This window comes from Podarcis cretensis (assembly GCF_951804945.1).
Source record: "Podarcis cretensis genome assembly, chromosome: 9".
Taxonomy (NCBI): Eukaryota; Metazoa; Chordata; class Lepidosauria; order Squamata; family Lacertidae; genus Podarcis; species Podarcis cretensis.
The window spans coordinates 48,721,369-48,735,947 of record NC_137178.1 but is presented as its reverse complement, the minus strand read 5'-3'; the positions used below and the strand labels follow the sequence as shown (position 1 = coordinate 48,735,947).

The following is a 14,579-nucleotide window of genomic DNA, read 5'->3' as shown; positions in this document are numbered from 1 at the left end:
CTGCAACCCTGCCCCCCAATCTTCCACAGTGGGTTCCCCAACCCCACAATGTAGATTTCAAGGATAGTGGGTGCAGCGGAAAGAGAAGGGCAAGTGCTGTTAAATGAGCAGGTCCATTCCAAAAGCAGCCGGCATCATTGAATCTTACCACCAGCTTAAATCCTAAAATAAGTTAATTTGTGGAACTCTACCCATCTAAGCTGGAAATGGGAACCATATGACCATGTGGGGACATGTGGAGCTCAAAGCCATAGTCCTATCTAGAATAATAATACATTTTTGTTAGATTCAAAAATATTCAGTGGGCGAGATTGTGAGCATTTGTGCTGAGGTTTTGTTCCTTCCATACCAACAATTGGGAAACACTGGCCTGCGAGCGCTCCAATTGGAAAACAGCCTTTACCAAAGCTGTCATGGGCTTTGAAGACATTCGAACTCAGGACGCTAGGGAGAAATGTGCTAAGAGAAAGGCACGCTTGGCAAATCCACACGGTATTCAACTCCTGCCCATAAACCAATGTCCCCACTGTGGAAGGACGTGTGGCTCCAGAATCATCCTCCATAGTCACTTACAGACTCACTGTTAAAACCGTGTTTATGGAAGACAATCTTACTCAGCTACGAGTGATTGCCAAAGAAGAAAGAAGAATGATTTGCAATGCTGTGTTAGCGCAATAGCTGGTAGGTTTCACCCTATATATTTATATGTAATGGCACAGGAAATCTTAGGATAGTGCTTTTAGTGTGAAGTGTTCAGGAAATGTTACTTTTATGGGAAATATAGATTTGGCCTTTGCCCTTTCCCCCCGTAAAACTAGCTTTCTCTCTGGGCTTGGGGAAACACATTTCTCTTTCCTTGACATTAGGAGACACTGCACTTCCCATCTGTGTTTCTAATACCAGCAGTCTTATACTCTGTGCTATCTATAGGTCTCGTACGTCAAGGCTATTGACATCTGGATGGCTGTATGCCTGCTTTTTGTATTCTCGGCACTTCTGGAATATGCAGCTGTAAACTTTGTGTCAAGGCAGCATAAAGAACTTTTGAGATTCCACCGAAAGAGGAAGAAGAACAAGGTAAATATGACAGCCATAGGTTAAAGAAATACAGGCAGCAGAAAGGGCTGTCTGCTTTGTAACAATGGTACAGTGTCTTAGGAGTGGCTGTACAAGTAACATGTTAACACAGGATAACATTCTGTCTGCCTAAGGTCAGCACAAGGCCTGTGTAATTCACAAATCCCGCTGAAACCTTCAGAGAAAGGATTAAAAAGGGATTTAAGTGGGACAAGAGCCTCATGGAAGCTTGCTGCACAGAGTTTAATTTCACCCTCTGAGAATACTAGCAGATTGCCCCTTCACGATGGAAACTGATGGTTTGAAATGTGTTAAAATAATTTCCTACTATGGTTCAATGGAAGACCTTGATAGATGTATTCACATTTGTTTAATCTACTTACTTACATAAGACTTGTTTTTGGTACTTTTGTATTGGGGAAAGGCAAGAGAGGGAATTAGACGTTGCATGTATTTAGCAGTTCGATTCCACACTTACAGCATCAATATGGGTTTATCTTTTTATCATGACCTTTTAAAAATGGGTTGTGCAGCAAGTTGAAGATGAGCCCACAAAATAGCCAAGGGGTTAGGAAACTGAGCAGGGGTACAAGGACCCTGAGGACATAGTTGCATCATAAGAAGGAAGGACACCTATGAACTGATCCTCTGGAGAACAAGAAGGGGCTGGAAACTGCAGCAGGAAATAATATATGGATGCAGACGGCCACCACAAATCCATATCACATTCTCTACATCAGGGGTCTCCAATCACGTTTTTACTAGTGTGCACATTTGAATTTGCTGGGGGTGTCTGTGACAAAATGGCTGCTGTGGAGGGAGAATGGCATAAAACAAAATGTCTGCCACAAAGAGCATGGCATAACACAAAATTAGAGAGACAATCACCCTAACAACTCTGTGTTTACCATGGGAAGTCAGCTGTGTCCTGCTGGTCCTGATTATGGTGTTCACACACAAACTGGTGCTGTTCCCGTCTAACAACAACAGTGAGCATTCCTCAGTACCAGAGGGAAAATGTAAGGTAACCATATCACTCTCATTTCATATAAATTGCTTAGAAGGTGCCTTCCCATAACTTCATCTCTGGGAGGGCTAGAAGCGTTCTAGGAAGGAAGGAAGGAAGGAAGGAAGGAAGGAAGGAAGGAAGGAAGGAAGGGAAACTCAGTGTGTAGCACTACTAGAAGACTTTGTGGGTGCCATGACACCTGTGAGCACCAGGCTGGTGGCATGCTCAAAGTAAAGCACTCTAGATGTTGTAAATGGAACAAAACAATGCAAGATGTTTAACACTCACCCCACACACAACTTAATAGACATCAACCATTTTATAAGTTGTAATACATTTTCATTTCTTTTTTGCACCAATAAAAATAGATGCAAATGAGTATCCAAGGACAAGAAGAGTGCCAATGTGATCTCATAACCCAACAGCTCCTTATGGGTGGTGACTAATGTAACTCTCATTGAGGGCTGGGCTGTAAAGTCCTCCTGTTTCAAAGCTGACATTCATCTTTCTTCCCAGATAACAGCAGGAATAAATTCAGTCACACAACATTGAGTCTTGACAAATCTTAAAATGTTTTATCATATTATAAAATGACTGGTATTCATGGGACAATGAGTTAACTCCAATATTCTTCTTGGTACTGAATGCAACACAAATTTAAATACATACACATATGCACAGATGTTTTATAGGCTTATGCAGTTGGAGGTGACCTAGAACTTAGAAGTATTTAACATTGCTAGCAGATGAGCTTCAATCATCCAGATTATAATGTGATAGAATCTGCAGAAGTGAAGCCCCTATGGAACAAAAATGAATTTTAGTGAACACGGGCAAATACCGGTAGTTGGTTCCATTTCAGTTTGTAAGAGGAATGGATTTTCTCATTGGAAAATTAGAACATGTAATTGGATTTCATTAACAACCTGCAATATCCTGCTTTGCTTTTCCCTTTTGATCTCAGATAATTATACAGCTTAGTTTCTAATTTTTTATCCATCTGACAGTGGTTAAACAGTCACTAGTTTTCTAGTTTAGGACTTTTAATTTTCTTTTTCTTTTTAATCTGCAGTCAGGTTAAAAAGAAAAAAACTTAGCCAGTTGGATTTTATCTAACCAGGAGATGAGCAGAGATCAAGAAATAACATTTTTCCATAGGGCTCTATCCAACTAAGGCTTACTCAGTGTCAATCCATTGAATTTTTTTGGTATTAATTCATTTAAGTCCATTGATTTCATGGGGTCTACTATGAATATGACTTAGTTGGATACAACCATAAGGTATCTGTTGCGTTCTACATTTATTTCCTTTCATGAACATTAGAAGCATGCTGTGTAAATTGATCAAAGAAATGTGCTGCTTAACACAGTACAGTCGTACCTTGGTTCTCGAATGGCTTAGTTGCCAAAAATATTGGCTCCCGAATGTCGCAAACCTGGAAGTAACTCCTCTGGTTTGTGAACGTTTTTTGGAAGCCAAACGTCTGACACGGTTTCCGCTTAAGTACAGGAAGCTCCTGCAGCCAATCGGTAGCCGTGCCTTGGTTTTTGAACAGTTTTGGGAGTTGAACAGACTCCCAGAACGGATTATGTTTGAGAACCAAGGTACCACTGTATTCCATTTCTGACATAGCAATATTAAATACTGTATGAGAAGTGTGGTCAGAATAATGAAACTGCCGTTCAATAATCATATGCCATCCACTCAAAGTTTCTCACATATGGATAGCTATTTTATACACTATCAGGCCAATGATCTAGAAACCTGTTAATGATTTTGAAATCTGACTTCAGCATTCAAGAATTGAGAATGAATGATTGATTGGGTTGTCCCTTGGTGAGATGATTATTGACATTTAATTGTTACATTCCTTCCTGATTGGAGAACCATTGTTAGCTAAATCCCCCTGCTTTGCTTTGCTGAATAATGCTCTGTCCATATAATCTGTAGACTGCAAATGCTGTATGCATCATACAGCATGGAACAAATACCGGTATGTATATTTGCACAGAGGTACATTTGATTTCCATAATTCTTCCACTTTTGGGAAGGATTCTTTTTGCAGTCAAACCTGTGTTTATATGGCTGTAGATGTGTATGTCCCACCTTCCTTACAATCTATATGCAATGGGAAATGCATAGGAGCACAGTCTCTCATCACACACACACAACTTTTTGAGACTGCATGAATTAGTGCTAAAATAGTCTTCTGGTTAGTGGTTTCTGGTAGAATATTCAGGTCAACAAATTGTAGTTGACTGAAAAAGTGAAATGATCAGAGCTATAGTGCTGGACCAGTCTCTGTTCTAGGACAAGATGTAGAAAATACTCTTTTTTTTCCTTTTAACCCTTCCAGTGTCAAATTCACCACAGTTCCTCCTATTAGTTCTTGGAGCAAAGTTGTGATCAGTCAAACACTGATACGTAAATATTTTGTGAGATTCCATTTGGGTTTCCCTTTTTTTATTATTCTCATCAAGCATTCATTTAATGGAATCACTCCATGTATCACTTCAATTTATGTCATTCAAACATGCTTTTGGTGTTACTTATTTTTCCTAGTGAGCTATATAACTGAGGGAGAAAACAAGTGGCTTGACCTTTTCCCAAAACAACACCAGCTTCAGAGAGCTTCTAGTTGAAAAAATGCCCACATGAGAAATTAGGCCTTAAGGGGGGGGGAGCCCACCAGCCCACAAATGCCAACAATTATCTTCTTATTCTTTTGTTTTTTAAATTAAAATCCTGACCACTTGTCTGGAGATTATTCCTGCTATAGGCAGCCGAGCAAATAGTCACTTACAGCCTCCAACTAACACAAGAAATAGCAAAAAACTAAATGTTAAATAGTAAATTCTATATTATGTGCAGATTATTAAATAACAGATCATTTGATAATGACGGGTATCAAGTGCCAAGTATCAAATATTGCTCAATGAGAAATAATATGTGGGGAAATATGGTAAACCAGCAGTCCTGACAGACAATGTGTCGAACACTGCATACTGATGCATATAAAATATCACATGTCAAAGATCAGATAATTTTGGATGAGCACTGAATATTAGATATTGAAAAGTCAATTGATGCTTAACCTTGAAATCTGCACCAGATAGTTCCAGGGTTGAGCTGCAGTTGCAAATTGACTTCAGCTACTCTGTTTAGAATACTCAGAAGCTAATACTACAAACAAGTAAATTCATGGACAGGTTTCCACACTACCTGCTGAAATCATTACAGCAAAGAGAGAGATTGTGGCCCTCACACTTTATGGCATGTTCTACAGGCACGGCACACACACAGGACAACTGATGTGGATTGGAACTTGCCACAACTTTTGACACCGTATAGGCAAGTATCCTGACAAAACAAGCAGACAACATCTGCTGTCTTATGTCTCCCCTAGTCCACATGGTCCATAGACCCTTCAGAAGCCTGGATGTGGGGCAGCTCAGCCCCTCAAGCATATTCTGATGCTGTAGTGAGACACTCCCAAGACCCCTTATGAGGTGGGTCCCCCTTTCAATATGTTATGAATCCCAACCAAATAAATGTTTTGACAATAAACATTATATATATATATATATATATATATATATATATATATATATATATATATATCTCACAGCTTCTTGGTCAATTGCAGCTGCAAGTAACATTCCTTCCTAGGCCTATTAACCAGTGATGAACCAAAGCCCATAGCAACGATGCCCATTATCTGAAAGAAGGTGGGTAGGAAACATGACAACAAGATAAGTGCCATGCCTATGGTCCATACCCAAATTTATAATCTAGGAACAGGCCTGTGGAAACAGGTTATCCCTCAGATCTGCTTGCCCAGCTCTACCCTCTGGACTTCCAATTGGCTTCTATGAGCAGGATGGGCCTGGACCTCAAGGGAGGTTCTGAGGGGGAGGAAGTGGGGCTCCCTTCCATCATGCCACATGGGCATTGCACAAAGTGGGCTCCCCACATAATGATGGGGAGCTGTACCTTCTGAAATATTTTTGAGAAGAGAGAACATCACATCTATGAGGGGTATCAGTAATGCAAGCATGCAAAACATACAGCAGCTGATTAAAAAAACAGTGATTACAACTGGAAACTTTTGGAAGAGGCGTTGGGAAATTGTGTATTTATATTTTGAAGATTCTGCAGTCATCTGTGCAAGTTGGGGTTTTGCCTTTGCATGAATCAGTATCACTAAATTCATGAACTGGATCTAAAGATATTTAGGATGAATACATCTAAAATTCACACCCATTTTGCCCTTTAAAAAGCACTTACAAGGGGTTGCAGAGAGTAAGTTGGAGGTGTATCATAAATAAATGATACATATGGATATTGCTTTGCTTGTTGGAATTTCCACTTTAAAAGAAGCAAGCATGCATACTAATTTTGTGCTTGTGTTGAAGAAAATATAGTTTTACATCTAAGGCTACATTTTACTAGTCTTTATTTACTTTTCAACTTTTCTTCAACCTTTTAACCCAAGTTCTATATGCCATACTACTTGTAGACTAGGTTGATTATATGTTTTTTCACTAATAATCATTTCCTTTTTCCCCTTTTATTTTCTTTTGTTGTCTTTGTGGTCTGCCTTCCATTTTGATGAAAGTTTTATGAGGGAGTGCTTGATGGAAATGAAATCAATGAATCATTGCGGCGTAGCAATGGCTTGAGAAGTACAGAATTCATAGACGGGACTTTGCCTCAAATCTACAATATAAATTTAAGGGTAAACCATGTAGAAGATGTCCCATTTGTCCTAACATGCTACCCAGTCATTAACAAAGGCCCAGTCCATTTGTCTGAACTAATGTCTTTCCATGTGGACTCTGTGAACTTCCATTACTACCTCTGTGTGATGATACATATTGTTAACTAGAGAGGTTCAGCCTCCCTTCATCATGGAAATAAAATTTGTGGTGGTTAATTTGGAGCTCGTAACATAGAATTCACATCTGATTTTCTTTCTCCTCAAAACACACTTTAGAAATTAATACATCTAAATATGGTACACCTAAATACTTCTGCAAAAACAATATAAATATTAAGAAACAATTAAGGTTTCCTATACTGATGCAATGTTAAAGCATTGCCAGGATCTGAGAGACCTTCAGTAGATAAGCAAAAAAGTCAGTGATAGGGTGCCCCTTGTGCCCATGGTCCAGAAGAAGCAACCTCTCACCATTTACTAATGCAGCTCCAGATCTACTTCTTTGAAAGGAGCATGAATATGCTTCGCACATGACCATTGTGAAATGATCTAATATTGTCTGCTTCACTCCTACTGTGTCTTTGTAAAGAAGCATATGCATTTCTCAAAAGCTACTGGAGATGGTGGGATAGGTTCTGGAAGCTTCAATGATTCAACCATGCAACTGAGTGTCAGGTGCATTCCATAATCTTAAATGTACTCAAGTGGGTACTTCATGAGGGCCCTACACCAGGGTAAGCTTAAGGGGCCTGATATAAAGTACATCTGTGGTATGTGAGACCTTATAGTTTTGGTCAGTCAAGGAGAACAGGAGACAGTGCAGCAGAAATCAGGTACAATCTTTGATAATCACAACAATTCAAAAAGACATGGTGTAGAGAGGTGATGGACTGAATATTTGTAAATGTTTCTAAGTGGTATGTTTAAGTAGATCCTCTTGCTATAAAAATTAATCAGATTATTATTATTATCTGAGAAAGGCCCAGTTCACGTGTGTGTGTGTGTGTGTGTGTGTGTGTGTGTGAGAGAGAGAGAGAGAGAGAGAGAGAGAGAGAGGTAATACTAGCTTCAGAATATTCTCGGTCTGCTATAACTGATTGTGGGCATCTCCATCAACGAGTATAGGCTGAGAGTGTTGTTGGCCCTCATGGCCATGTGCCATATGAAAAGCTACCACATATGTGTGGCAAGATCTAGCAGCCATTTGACAGCCATTTAGAAATCAGTCTGTCATTTTACCAGATGCCACTACAAATCCAAAATCTAATTTGGGTGGGATTAAACTTCACCAAAACGTTTCTAGAAAAGAATCTGGTAGTTCAATCCAACTCTATGTCACTAAAAATGGCAGACAGGTGTGACCATACTGTGGCAGCACAATGTTAGTAATAGTAAAAGGATTGCAATCGCATTATTTGCAGTCAATAGGAGAATGTTAAATTATGAATAATATTGAAAAAAAATATATTGAATGTGACTTCATTCCGTTGAATGATGCAGGATATAGAGACAGGGTAAAATGATAAGATAATATAATACATTGCTAGGGGTTTAAAATGGGTTCCATATTAGTAGAATCTACATGCCTGACATTTGCTGACCATGTATATCAAGCTTTATATATAATTGCCTAGGGTTAACTATAATGAAGAAGTTATATTTCACTGTATTTGAAGTAAAAACAATTTTGAATCATGTCATACCATTCATGTCCTATTTTCATTTTATATCTTTGTTATTCTTCATTTGTTAGCAATCCACAGCTTATTTATTTCCTTGTTGTGTTCAATCTTCATTTATGTTTGTTTATCTCAGGGGTGGGGAGGGAGCCATACCTGCAGGAAAGCCAATGTAGACATTCTTGTTGAAAAGAGCTCTCTTTGGATACCAGTTAATGTTTTCAGTTCATCCTATTTGTGAGTTCTTCTGGATACACCTGCAGGCTTTGAAAGCAATTTCCTCTTTATTGTTGCACTGATTTCACTATTTCGCACTGAACATTTTTAATCAAGCTCAGTTGCAGACTAAGTACATAGTCTAGAGAAAGTTAGGAGCGCAGAAGTCTCCTAGAAACAATAATCCCTTGTCATGGAACTCTGTGTCATGTTTCCTCTAGAAGGTACTCTATGGAAATAATGCATCTGTATTTCTTGATAAAATAATTGTCTATTGTCTTCTTTTGTTTTTAAGACCCTTTAAAATCAATTAATGATTTAATAATTTTAATCACCACCTTTACCCATCATTTGGTATAATCACACATCACCTTTTAATGTGAAAAAGTTACCAAGAGGTAACTCTTTCAATCTCATTTTGTATGAATATGGTCTCACATTGAGGAAACTAGCATTTTACACACTGGGCACAGGTTGTTTTTTCCTTAAACAATGTTCCCTTGGAGGGCAAAGCACCACATCTCACCACACGAGGGAGTGCCTTGAAATGCAATATTCAACATACTAAAATGTCATGGCAAAAATCTTCACGTGACATTATCTTAGCAGAGTTAACCTGGAAGCTGTCCAGCACTGAGCAGTACTAAAGTCAGGAATCTTCTGGTTTTGAGGCCCACCCCCAGTCTGCCAACAGTTGCTCCGCTGCATGCAGGCTGTCTCTCACTCAAAAGGGGAGGACGAAAACACAGTGATTCAGAAACTACACACACACACACACACACACACAGACACCTAGCTATGTTCGCATCCTGTTCTTGGGAGGTCTTGCCAGCAAACCTTCCAGCCAGAGGCGAAGCTCCATGCTCCACTACCGGGGGCGGAGAGCAGCCGGGGCATGACGGCACCCTGGGGGTGTGGCACACATCCTGGGGGTGTGGCAGACCGCCCGCGGGGACATTACACACATTATGGGGGTGCGACATGCCACCTGTGGGGGTGTGACACCCGGCGCTCAGGGGTGCGCTGCACACATCTGGGGGGCCCCCGCTGCGATGGCACCCTACCGGAATAGTGGTCCCGGGGCGGTCCGCTCCCTCTGCACCCCCATTCCTCCGCCAGTGCTTACAGCCAGTGGAGCCTTCCAGCAGCCAACCAGAGGGGCTTCTGATAGAGTTGTTTCCACTCCATTGGCAAGGTGGCATTTCCCTTTCTCTGGGGAGGAGTACCATCAAATGTAAGGAGGATAGGTACAAGGAAGTTTCTACCAAGACAGTCTTTACAGTTTTAGGGTGGTTTTAAAGGGTTTTTTCTTTTCCCAGGTAATTTTTATTTATTTATTAAAATATGTATATACCACTACCTCATACAAACTATATCAACGTGTTTTAGAACAATAAAACATAAAACCATACAATAAAAAACATAGAAAAGTTAAAAACAGACATTAACCAATTAACCATTGTGAAAGTGTGCATTCTTAATCGCCTGCATAGTCCTGGTGGAATAGAAAAGTTTTCAGCCAGCACTCAAAAGGTAGCCCAGAAAGTGCTTGCTTGTTGTGTTTTGTTGTCCAATAACCCTCACCAAATTTTGTTGTTTCTTAGACAGTTGGTATGAAAGCAGTATATGTCAAAGAGGTGCTTCTAGGTTTCAAAAATGCTAGATTTCAAAAGCAAAGGTGCAACATTTTTTTGTGTTGGGTTCCTTTGAAACCACTTGGGGGGGTTGGAGAACTAAATGAAGAAAAGGATTTACTTACCTTCCTGTGGTTTGGGCAGAGTTTGTATGAAAATAGCAAATGTTGTAGAAATGCCTGCAGATCAGTAGCCGGTAATGTTTCAGGAGAATTAATTGGTGCAGGGGATAAGGACTTGTGATCAATAAAAGCAGTTTTTGGGTTTTGCAGGGAAATTTATGCTCAGTTGAGAACAGTCAGTTCCTTCTTTTTCATCACTCCTAATGTAGAAAAGTTATTCCCTCTTTGGAAGGTAGATCTGTCAGAAAGAAAACTAAAGTCCCCTTCCTGACCTTATGCAAAAAAAGATCTTTGCATTAGACACTTGAAATTTCAAAGAGACCAACAATCTGAGTCTATTTGATGCTTCAGGAGCAGCTCAGTTCAAAGGAGACCCACTTTGCCTTGGAAGATCCCCAAATATCTCTGAATCTTCCTGATTCAATCCAAAATTCGTTATCCATCTGAACCAAGTACAGTGGTACCTTGGGTTACAAACACCTCGGGTTACAAACACGTCGGATTACAAACTCCGCTAATCCATAAGTAGTACCTCGGGTTACAAACTTTGCCCCAGGATGAGAACGGAAATCGTGCAGTGGCAGCGGGAGGCCGCATTAGCAAAAGCACGCCTCAGGTTAAGAACGGTTTCAAGTTAAGAACGGAGCTCCGGAACAAATTAAGTTCATAACCCAAGGTACCACTGTACACACTTGTAATAGTCATCTAGGCCATTAACTATTATTGCATGTATAACATGTATAACTGGTAACAGCCCAGTTCTAGCCCAGGATCACAAGTTAGCATAGTTATTATGAGAGGTGTGATTATTATATAATGTCCTCCACTGCAGCAAGCAACTGAAAGCTACAATCTACCCAGCTACAGCCAGGGCTTTTTTTTTTTCAGCTGAAACTTGCCAGAACTCAGTTCTGGCACTTCTCAGGTGAGTGCCACTGCCTTCTTTAACAGAACAAGGGAGGTGTTTGTGGTGAATTCTGGCACTTCTTTTTCTAGAAAAATAGCACTGGCTACAGCTAACAAGATCATCTATAGGCAGATGTAAGATAGCATCCTAAGAAACATAATACTCAGTGACAGGCAGGAACAGATATTGGATTTTAAAATTTCTCACATGGGCAGATGTCAAAAGCCCTATGCAGATTTAATTGTTTTAGTGAATACAGAAAGGAGAGCATACTGCTCCACAACCCCTGCAATTGACTTCCCACGTTGGACAGGAAGGTCAGAAGGGGTTACTGTTAGTGTGTCCAGATGAATGTTAATTCACCAGATCGCAGAAAAGATATTCAACTGGCCATGCTTACAATCTCCATTTAGACAATTTCATTCAATGCAAGAAGCTTGAAGGAGTTGATGGAACCAGGGATACATGCTTCATAGATGAAATAGCCAACAAGTACTTTAGAAGTATTGAATTGCGACTCAAATAGAAATCAAATTGCAGCCAACACATCAGTAGTTGGGCTACTGGTATTTCTGCATTTTCAGCAGCTGATTATATTGTGGGTGGGGAGGATATACAGTGGTACCTCAGGTTAAGTACTTAATTCGTTCCGGAGGTCCGTACTTAACCTGAAACTGTTCTTAACCTGAAGCACCACTTTAGCTAATGGGACCTCCTGCTGCTGCCGTGCTGCCGGAGCACAATTTCTGTTCTCATCCTGAAGCAAAATTCTTAACCTGAAGCACTATTTCTGGGTTAGCGGAGTCTGTAACCTGAAGCGTATGTAACCTGAAGCATATGTAACTCGAGGTACCACTGTACAGCGATAGTTTTAATATTTTTTTGAATAATGATATAAAGGGTCTCAAAGATTTCAGTTGTTAGAATTTCCAGGTGAAGACTTTTCCTGTTTGTTCATTTTTACAGGACGAAGATTCAAGAGAAAATCGGTTCAGTTTTACAGGCTATGGAATGGGGCCACCATGTATACAAGCAAAAGATGGAGTGGTTCCAAAAGCACCAAACAATCCAGTTCAACCTGCACCAAAAAGCCCTGAAGACATGAGGAAGGTATTCATTGATCGGGCCAAGAAAATTGACACCATCTCCCGAGCCTCTTTCCCACTAGCCTTTCTGATATTCAACATTTTTTACTGGGTCATCTACAAAATCGTTCGGCACGAGGGCATTCACCAAAAACAAGATTAAGGTTTCCAGTGCTTAACGGTTCTGGTTCTCTATTACTATGGTACAAATACCGATTGGCTCATAAAGGGCGTGGAGGGCAAAAAATCACATTTGACTTGCTATGCAAAGTCACAAAAGGATAGAAGAGTGGAATCCGAAGAAGCTACAGTATCTGCTGCAACAGCAGTTCAACTTCTTATTAGCTAAAAGTAGCCAGCTTTTGCAAAGAAAAACCACAACATTCTAAATTAAAACTCTACTGCCAATGTGTTTATAGATGCTGTTCCATAATGGTATAGTATTTTCTGACGTTTATTGCAGCAAAGTGCCATATTAACAGAAATGCTATTCCACTTTAAAGTTTCCTTTAAACTTTATAAGTCAAGATTTGCCATGGGGGCGGGGTTAAAAAAGAAGTTTCCCTTTAAGTGACAAAGCACATTTTCTCAATTTAAAGACACTGCCAACGTCTTTTACAATAAACACCGAGCATATATTAGGCTGCACATTAAAGAGAGAAATCTCATATAAAATACTTCATAATGACACAATCCACAAACCACTTACTCTGTGAAATGCTGCTGGTGTTTCTGGTGAGGCTTCAGTTCTGCACTGGAATAAGCAGTTTGTTGATTGCTGGCCGTTTTATAAAAAGAAAAAGTATGCCTTGGCGAAATTTCTCTGTGCATTCAAGGCAGGAAACTGTCTAATCACATCCTTTACCAGTACAGAGAGTATGACTCAGCAGGCTAGACCTTCTGTTGAGTAAACAGATCACTTGCTTCTGGTATTTACTCTAAAATGTAACATAGATTCTACATGATAGGATGTGAGGTCAGATATTCTGACTCACTCAAATGAGTATTGTCACCTCCAGGGCCCTGGAGAGGGAGAGGATTTTGTTCCATGAAGGTTAAATATGCTTAAAGCTATTGAAATTATGGGGCAGTGGTGCATATTTGATTCTGTAATATACACATAATATACACTAGGAAGTTAGTGTCATTGAAATCAGTTCAACTTACTTCCAGGTAAACATGCTGAAAATCATATGTAGCTCCCATTTATTTTAAATGACTTTACATAAATATGTGCTGAACGTCAAAAGAAGTGCTAGAACAAAATTGGGGGAAATGAAAACCTTCCTATGAAAGTCAAATTCTTTAGTAAAGATACCATATAGCCAACTATGGCATTCTACTTGTGCAACTGACTGTCACTTGCACAAATAGGAATTGCTCTTGTTCCCTTCCCTCCCGATTCCACCCACCCATCCACATTTCCCAATATCTGCTCTGCGTAGTTGGGAAACCCTGATTGGGTGTAGTTTGCAGGGCCCCAGTGTGAATGGTGGAAGTAAAATCTAGCACACCTCCTGGTGCAATGTTCATCTAGATATTTAAATTAAGGAAATTTATTTCCTTTTTCTAGAATTGCACAGCCCTTTAAATTAATTCTCTCAATAATTATATATTGTGTTATAGGCTTAAAAGAAAATATAGAATAGAACTTTGCACCCAGAAGCTGTTTTTTGTTTCTTCGGACAGTTCTCATCAGCAAAGACAGAGTATATTTGCTCTACAGCATATCTAATGCAGTGGAATGATATATGTTCTGAAAATGTGCCAACAGAAAAAACACAAGAGTTTATTGTTGTACACCAGAGAGGGGAGAGAAAACATGTTGCTTTGAAGGAAAAAGAAAATCAAAGCTGAAGTTTTACTTTGATTTTTAAATAAGAACAAATGTGATACAGGACTATTTCCGTAATGTGTCTGTTATAGAAATATTTACTAAGATGACTTTAAAAAGCAAAAAGGAAAAAAGGAAAAAGAAAAAAAGAAAAAGAAAAAAAGAAAAAGAAAATTTGATTTAAATAGATCTATTTAAGTATGGGTGGGTGGAAACCATATGCAAATTGCGCCCTGTGTCAAAAACAGATCTAACATTGTTGTATATTGGTGTCAGGAGATATTTTCTTGAGCAA

At 39.5% G+C, this 14,579-nt stretch overlaps 1 protein-coding gene across 3 annotated transcripts in view; it reads left to right on the top strand.

The window, feature by feature from the left end:
• Positions 1 to 14,082, top strand: part of GLRA3 (glycine receptor alpha 3) — an 80,429-nt gene extending 66,347 nt beyond the window's left edge. For 2 of the 3 annotated variants that reach the window (XM_079991415.1, XM_079991413.1), the window contains exons 8-10: positions 931 to 1,077; positions 6,706 to 6,825; positions 12,332 to 14,082. In XM_079991415.1, the coding sequence (XP_079847541.1) occupies positions 931 to 1,077; positions 6,706 to 6,825; positions 12,332 to 12,613 (549 nt within the window). In that variant the 3' untranslated portion in view covers positions 12,614 to 14,082. The remainder of the gene's footprint in view (positions 1 to 930; positions 1,078 to 6,705; positions 6,826 to 12,331) is intronic. The other variant, XM_079991414.1, reaches the window with a different exon arrangement.
• The last annotated feature ends 497 nt before the right edge of the window (positions 14,083 to 14,579 follow it).